Source organism: Tamandua tetradactyla, chromosome 4 (assembly GCF_023851605.1).
Source record: "Tamandua tetradactyla isolate mTamTet1 chromosome 4, mTamTet1.pri, whole genome shotgun sequence".
NCBI lineage: Eukaryota > Metazoa > Chordata > Mammalia > Pilosa > Myrmecophagidae > Tamandua > Tamandua tetradactyla.
Window position 1 is genome coordinate 87,040,492 of NC_135330.1, and position 11,963 is coordinate 87,052,454.

General features: G+C 32.2%; 1 protein-coding gene across 1 annotated transcript; it reads left to right on the top strand.

Annotated features, from left to right (window-relative positions):
* Positions 1 to 10,478: 10,478 nt before the first annotated feature.
* Positions 10,479 to 11,429, top strand: LOC143679128 (olfactory receptor 5L1-like). The gene has a single exon (XM_077155800.1). It carries the CDS (start codon positions 10,479 to 10,481, stop codon positions 11,427 to 11,429), a length of 951 nt encoding a protein of 316 aa, XP_077011915.1.
* The last annotated feature ends 534 nt before the right edge of the window (positions 11,430 to 11,963 follow it).

The window sequence follows — 11,963 nt, forward strand, 5'->3', positions numbered from 1 at the left end:
GTAACTGATAAGGTTTTTAGTAGAGTTGCTCAGTGTTACTATCCGAATTGACCTAAATGACATTTAAAGAACACTCACTACTCAACAACAGCAATGACATTATTCTGTTTGTCAGTGTACATGGAACATATATTAAGGAACCCAAATTCTGGTATATAATCCTGAATGTATGTGCACCTCTCAACAGAGCGGCTGCATATGTAAGGAAAATAAACACACAGAATTGCAAGGAGAAATTAATAAATCCACTATTACTATTGGAAATTTAACATTCCTCTATCAATAATTGATGTGTCAATAATTGACACATCCAGCAGGCAAAAAATCAGTCAGTACATAGTTGAAATTAACAGAGCAATTAGACAAGTGGATGTAATTGATATTTCTTCAACACTTCATCTAAATCAAACAGACTACACACACTTCTGACTCTATGTTGGTAGGTGTATGTACATTCAGGATTATTACACCTTCTGGGAGAACTGATCCTGTTGTCACTATATAATTCCTCATGTTTATCCTTCATAGTTTTCTTTGATCTGAAACATGCTTTGTCTGAAATTAGTATAGCTAATCCAGTGCTTTTGATCCCAATATTAGCATGGCATATCATTTGACATTTATTTAATTATTAAAATTAAAGTTTTTAAGTTAATTATTAAATTTAAAGTTTTAAGTTTTTTGTGGATTTACTGAATAATTTTGATTGAAAAGCAGGACTCCCATACATCACCCTATCACCAACATCTTGTACTGAATGTAAATAAATGCATCCAAGTTAATGAAGTACATAATTTCTAAACAAAGAAGATAAAGTAATATCTTCCTCTTTGTCATCCCCTTCTTTTGTTCAATTTTATTATTATTTTTCTTTTTATTACACATTTTATCAAAATCACAGTGTTTTGTGAGCCTATTGTTTAATTGCATTTAAAGTCAATCCAAAATACAGAAAAATAAACTCAAGGAGCCAATATTAGCCTGAATATGAGTATTGAATCACCTGGAAATAGAACATATAGCACAGTATTCTGAGAAAAAACATAAAAGATTTTTACCTTCGATCACTCTAATTCAGTTCATGTTCAAAAACTAATGTTTATGTTCTTACAAATATAGGATGTTGTGAAATTTTTCCCATATCATGTTCTTTTGCTAGGCAGTTTTACAAAATTGCCTTTAATATAAAACATAAAATCAAATATACTACTGGCATTTTTATTTAGTGTACTTAGCACTGAGAATGTTGGGAAAAAAGCTAATTCCTTAAAAGTCCTGTTATTTCTAAAAGACTTGATAGTTATATGAAACACCTATGTACATGTAAATGCTTCCAACATGGGATGAATTGAAAAGTAGGCATGACATTCAAAATGGACATAAAGTCTAGTAATAAATGACAGCTATGGCATTTCTGGTCAGATAAGAAAATAAACTGAAACTGTGGGTCTCAGATCAGTGAGTACATTTTTAACCAGTTGTGAATAAACAGAATTCTGAAAGCAGAAAAGTCAAAACATGTAATGGATATTTCAATCCTTAAGATACAAAATGGGCAATAATTTGATTGTATCAGGCTTCAGGCTCCTAATATTATTGATTTATATGATTGGCTTATTTTAATTTATTATAAGGAGGTTCAGCTTCAACAACCTCTTTGTATCTGTCCAAGTGTAGCAACATGCTTCATCTAAATCAGACTACACACACTTCTGACTCTATGGAGCAGCAACATTTAACTCACCTTGCAGAATTATCAGCTTTATGTGTTTTAAGTGAATTAAGGTCAAGATTGAAAACTGGAGCATTTTCTTCTTTTCAATGTGGTTTAGATATATGTATCCTATAAAACTATTTATTATTTATCAAGTATTAATATTTTATTCCTCCTGAAATGAATTATCACAAATTTAGTGGCTTAAACCAACAAAAACTATTATCTTACAAGTCTGGATACCATAAATCTAGACTGGTTTGCTGCACTAAGATTGAGGTGTCAGCAGGTTGCATTCCTTCTGAAGGCTCTGAAGGAGAATCTGCTTCCTTACCTTTTCCAGCATCTACAGGTTGTCCTTGTTCCAAGGCTTCTGGACCTCTTCAAGCCAGCAATCACATCACCCTCTGCTTCTGTCATCATATATTTTCTCTGTCTCTGATTACACTACCTACTTCTTTCCTCTAAACTCTTCTGTGATTACCTTGGGCACAGTATAATCCAGGATAATCACTCCACCTCAATCAAGATACTTAACAAATTCTATCAGCATAGTTCATTTTTCAATGAAAAGTGACATATTCACATAGGATTTAGGACTTGCACATCTTTTGGAGAGTGGACATTATCCCCTTACCACCCTCTATTCCAAGCTGCTGTAGATGTAGGTTTTTCTCTTTACTGCTTAGGAAGGCATGAAAAATGCAGTAATGATTTATTAGATAGGAGAAGATTACTTACACTGCAATTGTGATAATAAATTCTGCCTCATTTCACAAATGAACATGAATTTGGGTTAACTAAAATGTAAATATCAAAAGGCCTATTTTTTCAGAAGAAATTGTTGACACAAAAGCAATTTGGGAAACAATAATAATAAATTTCTAATAATTTAAGTTAAAACAACTTTCTGAAATATGATTATGTAAAAAAATACATTTATGTATATTAATGGTTAATGTACATTCAATCATAAAAGTTATTGATTTAAACATGGATTTGTGACATGCTGTCATGTTATTTGGCAACTTTTATGAAATGTATGTTAGAAATTTTCATATTCAGAAATATATGCTTAGATATTGCTTCTTGATCACCAAATAATCAACATGACAGTAGATAAACTTCTTTTTTTCGCAACTGGTATCTTCTCTTCCACTGTAATCATTTTCTTATTCTTTGCTTTTTCATTATTTCATCAATAGTTTTATGTTCATCAATTGAAAAACACAAACTACAAGCTAGAAAGCCTTTGTAGAAATCCATGCAGGGCAAGCACAGAGTAATGGAAAGATGACTGACAGCGAATATGACCCTTGGATACCCCACAGGAGTTGGGTTAGATTCCAGCCACTTTGACACACTTTATTGTGACAGTTGATGAGAAATAATCTAGCCATATTTCTGGGAAATAAAGCAAAAAGACTTGACATCAGCTAGCTCTCCTCTCCTACAGAGTATGTGTCAGCTTTGACTTCAACTACCTTGTCAGCATTACCCTAAACTGTCCATCTTATCATTACTAAAATTAATGAAATATTAAAGATACATGTTTACATATATATTGCATCTGTCTTTGTTAAAATCTCTGAATTTCTTGATTGTCATGGATTGTGTCTAATTACATTTCAAATTAAAACCACCATTTGAAAATTAAAAATCTAATATAGCATAGCAAATAAAATTATCTCAAGATTTACTATATGTAAAAGCAACACATATTTATAAGTAAGATGCCATGAATTTGAAATCCTTATAGACTGATGGTAAAATATATACTGATAAAAATCAGTCTTGAAAGGATCCATTTGAAATTAAATGTGCTTATTTGTGTTGAATCAGGGATCCATTCCTGAATGAATCTCACAGAAATATTCAATCACTGATCAACAAAGAGACATACACAAAGTTGCTAAATGTATTGATACAGATAGAATTCAATAATATGGAACTAATGGAATGTTTATTACTAAGAAAAAATATGTTTATTAAATGTGGGTAGATGTAGATTATAACAATATAATGAAATTGCTATGTATTAATATTAGTATATTATATATTAGTGAATAAAATACATAATGGATTTGTGTTTTTTGGTTATATATAAGAATTTTTAATATAGTAATAAAATATGTAATGGACTTGTGGGTTTTTGCTTTGTTTTGTATAAGAATTTTTAATGCATTAATAAAATATGTAATGGACTCGTGGGGTAATTTTTGTTTTGGTTTTTTGTATAAGATTTTAAATGTATAACACTGAAAAAGAGAAGGCAGCAAATAATTACTGCATTAGTAATAATATTAATAAATCTGAAAAGCATACTTAGGTGAGATCCTTAAATATAGTCAATAACAATTTATGCATGCTGATTAAAACATGAATTATACTTACTTTATGGAGAAGTGCACTTTTGTAAGGACACATACATACATGTGCACATATACCAGCCTTCTTAAAAGTGGTATTTATATACAAAAGATAATTGAATTGGAATGTGGAATGAGGATTCATGATGAATATGGAATAAGGAATTAAGGTAAAAGAAACTCAATTTAATCATGAGATTAATAGAAAGAAATAAAATAAAAATAACACAACTATTCATAATATGTGAATTTCTGAATCATTTAAAAATACTAAAGGGCATGTTAAAGAAATTTACCTCCATCCTCAGACAAAAAATTTGGAGGAAACCATGTTGAAAGTGCTGTATATTAAAATAATTTATGGAATATTAAAGTATGTATCCAATAAATAACATATGTAATTCAAGGTGTTTCAGAGGTGGTAAGCCAATATAACACAAGAAGGCAGGAAAACTGTGTACAAATTAATGCATCCAAAACAGGAAAATCAAAGTTACCCTGTATAATTAACAAAGATCCAGTGGCCTGTTTCTGGGTCTCAGATGCTTTGGGAAAAAAAAGCATATTGTATTCAAACTGCCAAAGCTGTGTCTCAATGAGGGTGTGACAATCATAAATTCCTCTGGTTACACTCATATTCAGACCTCTTATCTACAGTCTGAGAAATAAGGATGTCCATGATGAAGTCTGTAGAATAGGGCACAGAAATTGTTTTTCATATTAAATGCATATATAGGCAAATTTTTTCTTCTTCATTTCTTGCATTTCTTCATTTCTGGTTTCTTAATGAACTCTGTATCACAAATTCATTCTTAAATACACCTTATATATTAAAAAAGAGAAAACACTTTACATTGCAAAGAATCTAAGTTTTAGGTCAAAAGGATTATACTTGCCTCTGTTTGTACAAGTCAGGCAAAGTCGTTTGATCTTGACGTCCATTGTTATATATGACACTGAGATTGGGCTTACTTTATAGTGGCTGTTGCACAAAAGAAAATGCAGACACTGTATACTATATTGTACATATTCACTAAATGTTAGTTTTCCCATTCTTTCTTTTCTCACAACTAGAAGTTCCTTGGTGATAATAAACAACCAAATTACTTTTGAAACCATAGTAAAATACATGAGAATTAGCAGAGTTCTCACATTCAAGTCCCATAATAAAATACAGTAATGTTAGTGTGGCAAATGTAAAAGTTACTATTTTACAAAGTATAATCTAGTGAACATCATAATAAGTTTGGTGGAGAGAAAGAGTTTAAATCCACATGTGGACATTGGAGGAGTTGCTTCATAACTGCTATGGCCTTCAAAAATGGAAAGATGTTAAGAGAAGTAGGAGCATGAGAAAGAAGTCTCATAAAGGGGCAAAGTGCTTAAACATTATTCAAGAAATGACATTGTTTAATTAAGACAATGATTCACAAATATTTTTTAGCTACTGTTTTATGCTATATGCATATAAAGTATCCTGGTAAGTGCTTGGAAGTAGGTACATTTGAATTAGATGTTACTACTATTCTAAATTATTTAAATAAAAAAGTTCCAATTTGGGGATTCCAGGATATACAAGAGGTTTATAAATAATAGATTGGTCCTCAGAATGAGAACAGAAACAGAAATGATATGTTCATGTCCCATGTTATGCTTCCTTTACATGACCTGACAATAGTGTAAATATGTATTAATCTACTATGGCTGCTTGACCAAGGGGAGAACCTCAGTCATTTTTTTCAGGACCCTCTAGACTGTGTTCATAAACAACTGAACGCTGAAGTCACAAATATTAATAGGTAATTGCCCTCTTTGGACTGCAACATTGTTACAAATGAACTTTAATGTCTAAATACAGTAAATATTTATTATGAGGCATCCATAGACTTAGGTAACAATTTTATAGCATTGTATTTTATAATATTGGGTTTATCATTTCATATACGCTTTCCAAGTTATTTCTTTGAAGCAATATAAAACTGTTGTTCATTTGTAATTGTACCCTTACAAAAAGGTCATTTTTTCAATATGTTTTAGATTTAATTAGAAAGGTCATTAAGAAAGGGTATTTAACTTACTTGGGCCAATGTGAAAAGCAACAGAATAATTATATTAATCTTCATTGGAATCCATAATGAATAATTTACCTCTAACTTGGCAAGGGATGTTTACATTTTTGTGAAGGAAGAGAAAAAATCATCTTAATTAGTATTCTGAAGAAATGGAGATCCATATGCTTTAAATGCCTTGGCTAATGTTTTAAATTTAGTAGATGACATAATGAAGACAATAATTTGGGGCTTCAACCTCACATGCAAAAATACTTTTTCAATATTCTTCCATTTTCTAACTTTACTTTCAAATTACCTGTGATAGTCTCCATAACGGCTGTATAGCACATTAGTTGTATCAGAATTTTTCAACATAAGTTTAAATTGAAAAAGTAAAGCTCATATCCTTCAGTATATACTACAGTCATGTGATATCCATTATGATCCATTTGAAATATATATATCATCATATTTTACCTCAATAACTTTTGTCCCTGAATGCATATTCAGATCCCACATTCTGCTCAGAGCTATACCCCTAACTAACCACACTAGTGTATTCTTTTGCAATAAAACAAAAATATGTAAATTTCCTTTTCTTTATTATGTTAATATAGCTCAATGTGATATTTGTCTACATTGAATTTTTATTTCAACTACCACTACTATAGTACTATTCAAACAAATATAATATATTACAAATTTTGGATAAATTTTCAGAGAAATTAAAACATATTATTGGAACTGCATCTCCTAAAAATATGATAGGGAGAGTGTGAAGACAATTCAGTGGTAGAATTCTTTCCTTCCATGCAGTAGACCCAGGTTTGATTACTGGTCCATGCACTTCTCCCAAAACAAACAAGCAAAACAAACAAAAACAAATAAAAAACAAAACAAAAACAAACAAACGAAAAAGAAATTCAACAAATGGTGCTACAATAATAGGATATCCACATGGAAAAAGAGTGAAATGTGGTCCCACCATACAGCATACAAAAAATATAGATAGATAGATAGATAGATAGATAGATAGATAGATAGATAGATGATAGATGTTATCCATGGACAAATGTAATTTTGCTATAATAATGATGACATAGGTTTCATACTAGATGTTGATCATATTGAAACAAAGATGTGAATAGAATTATCTTGTCATTTTTAAATGGTGTGGTCACTCAAATTTTTAATATAATTCACATAACATGACAAAATGTTTATTGTCATTCACCATCATTGACTATTTCATTAATTAATTAAATATGATCATGTCCTTTATCCTTTTCCATTGAAGGGAAATCTGGCATTCTCTTATTCTTCACAGGGATTGTTTGTAAAGTAATTTAGAGGCATTCACTATTTTGATTTCTGAGGCATTTATATAAAAAGGGATTTGGTGCAATTTATTTAATGGTAATTTGGAAATTTGCTAAAATTTCACACTATTGTATCTTTTTAAAAGTATCTGACTTCTGCCTTCAAATTAAGATGCAGAAATCTAGAAAGATATTTTCTCCCACTCTTATAGCACATACAGCTAGATATTCTGCAAAATCATGAATTTTCAGGAACCCACAAAATAACTGAGGACACAGGGCAACCAGCCAACACAAACATTGTACAGCCAGTAATAGCATCTCTTCTAAGAGAGAGAGAAGAATCTGGAGAGATGTCCCCGCCAAGGAGCAGGCAAATGGAAGGACTAAAGCTTGGGTTGGATTAGTTATTTTAAATTTTTAACAAACTGGACAGTATCTTGGAATAAGAACTCCAAGTTCAGTAACATACTTTGACCTAAAAGTAATAGAGCTGAGATTAAAAGACGCAAAAAGTCTAAACGTGATTAAGATGCTTTTATTGAAGAAATAAAAACGAAAAAATGGCTCACACACAAAAATTTTCCAATTTATCCCTCTGTTTTATTCCTTATGTTTTTATTTATGGGAATTTTCACCACATATAAGTTGGCTGAAACCTTTACTTTTTTCATAAGGTGGGAAAAGGAAGGTGGTTGGAACCAGAATTTCTCAATATTGGATACATTCTATTTGCTGTTCAATTTTGGGAACATATTGTATGAATGTTGAGAATGAAAATGACTTTACTTGAAACTACTTTTTGTTCAAGTATACCTTGAAAAGACTTTGAGTGTACCCAGGAATATGCAGATATATGTTGCAACCTTGTGACCCAGACTGAAATTATGAAGAGAACACCTAGAACATATTTTTGAGGTAATACCATTTATTGGCTGGCAAATCTAAACATTCATTAGGGTAAATGCAGGTCTAGCACTGACTCTAAGACATATGGGTGAGAAAACTGGAAAGCAGCATAATACTTTGGCTTTGACTGGGCCTGAATTTTAACAAGCTTTTAAATTTATGATTTAACAAATCACTAAATTTGATATCTGCCTGTGTCTCACTTATCTCCAATAGGTGGGTAAACAAAGAGCAATATCTTGTTCAGATATAATGATAATTAACTCCTTATCTTATGTAATATTTATGCTCTGTTGGTGAGTATTAAGAAGATCAAATGAGTGAATATTTGTCTAGCACATAAAATGTGCTCAGTTTTGTAAACTGTTATATTTCTGCCAGGAGGACAATTATATTTCTGAAATTTGAAGGAATTCTGCTGTGGCTTTAGACCTTATGATCTGCAGGAAGATAGGAGATTTTGTAATATTATGAAAAGGAAAATGTTTATTTGAAATAGTCATGAAATTTCAGAACTGTAGCTCACTTACAATACTGAGATGTAGAATTCCATGATGCCTGATAAATGTGGAAGGACATGTGTGTAGTTTTGAATAACTGTTTCCAATTTAGGATTAAAAAAAATTCCTGATGACATGCCATAGAGATTAATTGTTTGCATCTTGTACCCTCTGTAGAATTGTTTTTATTTTTAAATTTTTAACCTTTTTATTCCATGGAGAATAATAGTTGTTTACAGAATTTAGTATATCCAGTTCCCAGGAGCATAATTAAGGTATAAAACCTTAGCTTTATTATGTACAAATCCTGATATCTTCAGAACTAGGAAGGACAGGATTGTCCATGAGATATGTTAGCTGGAACTAAATTCAAGTAGCTTGAAAGTGGAAATAAATATATTTTCTAAGCAAAAATTGTTTTTTTAAGTGTATCTAATTCAACTCTTCTAATTAGATAATTTTTAACAGTACTCATATTCTGGCATGGAATACTTCTTTTGGCATTAAGAGATGGTTAATGTGAAGTTGGCACAATTTTATCTGAACAACAAACATTGGATGACATCTATTAGTGTGAGAAGGAATAGAGACTAAACAAAATGGTATATATATTTCCTTCTTTTTTCCCTATTTCCTCCCTCTCCTTTCCTTCTACTTTCATGCCAATTTCCTTCATAGAATCTACTAAAGATGGCCATGGAGATGCTTCCTAAATGCCATCTTAATTCTGAAGGTTGAAGTAATGCGCCCTTGTGCTGATAATTGGCAGTAATGGACACAGGTCTTGTCACTGCTCAAGAAAGGAAATACATTCTTTGGAGTTTTCTATTGTGTTTACTACAACTTGGTTTTCTACTGTTGACCTAGAAAATTTGGAAGAATAGTTTTCAAGTTTATACTGCTCATTTTTTTTTCCTCTAGGGCAGGGAAACATTTCATGTTTTTTATTAAGTAGAGGAGAAAGCCTAATTTTAGGACCAGTCTTTGTTCCTATTTTTTTCAACTTAGTCCATGATATGGAAGACAAATTTCAGGTTGCATGATTTCTAGTCTAGCCTCCCTTCACTCTATCTGCATTGCACACATGTGAAGTCATGTGTATACTCCTCCTACAAACTATGATCTCACATACATCAACAATGGGACTGCAGAGAAGCTTACCTGGGTAAACTTATGTTACTGATAGAATGAACTAAAAAATGCAAAGTATATAGTACCATAATAGCTGCAACTGGACAGAGCTTATTAAGTTTTACTGAGATTGAGTGTGTTAATTTTCATGGGATGTTAAGCATATCATCAGATTTATTCAAGCCCAACAAACCACCTAACCTAACAGAACTTCCAAATTCTATGGTGCTAATATGTGTGGAGCCACTGGTAAGGCTTATCTTTGTGCTAAAATTATTTTTGATCAGTGGGCTGATCACACTGGACTCTGATGTGATATTTCACATTTGGTTTAAATTGAACATTGTATTTTTTGTATAAACAAGCTTTGATATCAATACTCCATTTCTCTGAAGTTAATATAAAATAACTTTTCCTCCATTAGTATGTTTATAGAAGATAGACAAAAATATTATGTGGTTTCTTCAACATGCAATATAGTGAAAATGGAGCAGGGAAACTGCAGCACTGTGTCAGAGTTCATTCTCCTGGGATTATCAGACCTCCCTGAGCTGAGCATCTTCCTCTTCCTCGTGTTCCTTCTCATCTATGGAGTCACAGTGATGGGCAACCTGGGCATGATCACAGTGATCCAGGCCAGTTCTCAGCTTCAGAGCCCAATGTACTTTTTCCTTAGCCACTTGTCCTTTGTGGATTTCTGCTACTCCACCATCATCGTGCCTAAGATGCTGGCCAATATTATAAGCAAAGACAAAGCCATTTCCTTCCTGGGATGCACCATACAATTATTCTTGTTTTGCATATGTGTGGTCACTGAGGTCATCCTGCTGGCTGTGATGGCATATGACCGCTTTGTGGCCATCTGTTATCCACTGCTGTACATGGTTATCATGTCCCGGAAGCTCTGTTTGGGACTGGTGTCTGTCTGCTATTTCTGTGGGGCAATAAGTTCTCTGATTCACATATGTTTAGCTCTTGAGATCCCATCTTATAGATCAAATGTGATTAATCACTTCTTCTGTGATTTACCCCCTCTCTTATCTCTTGCCTGCTATGATGTATCTATGAATGAACTGCTTTTATTTATTCTGGCCACTTTCTATGAGATAATCACCATCATGATCATCTTTACCTCCTATTTGTTTATTCTCATCACCATCTTGAGGATGAACTCTGCAGAGGGAAGGCGCAAAGCCTTTTCCACCTGCACCTCCCATTTCACAGCCATAGTTATCTTCCATGGAACTATCCTTTTCATTTATTGCAGGCCCAGCTCTGACTACAGTCTGGAAACTGATAAAGTGGACACGGTATTCTATACAGTAGTGATTCCCATGCTGAACCCCCTGATTTATAGTCTGAGGAACAAGGATGTGAAATCAGCTCTCAGGAAACTGGTGAGGTTCAAATTGCTTTTGGCAGGGGTAAATTCTTAGTTATATTTAGGGTTGCAAAAGAAAGCTTTAATGAGTAACTAGTGTTTTAGTGGATGTGGATAAAATGGCAAAGTGAGAAGTACATTAAAATTTAGGGGACTCTGTATAACTCTTTGATGTCTGCTTGCCTTGAGATTCACCCTAAAATCTCCTTTATTGGCCAGAACATAGTAAAAATGTGTTTGCCACCTTTATGTCTCTGCTCCCATCCATAAGTGTTTTAAGTGGCTTTATGGATGGTATGTTAGGCCTGAAGGTTTGGGTTTCGAGTAACACCAATATATCTCTAACAAATTCATATGAAGAGATTTATTTCCATAATCCTTATTGTATCTAACTGGTTGTATTGAATCGACTTCATTTTTCTTTCAGGGAATTTTCCACGTGCTTATTTGTATTGACAGGTGTTATTTTTACTTATTTTTGCTTATTATCATTTCTTCTTTACTATTTTTCTATTATAAGGTTTATAATTATGAAAATTTGAAAAAGTTCTCATCTTTAAAATGGAGATAACAATAATAACCTACTTAT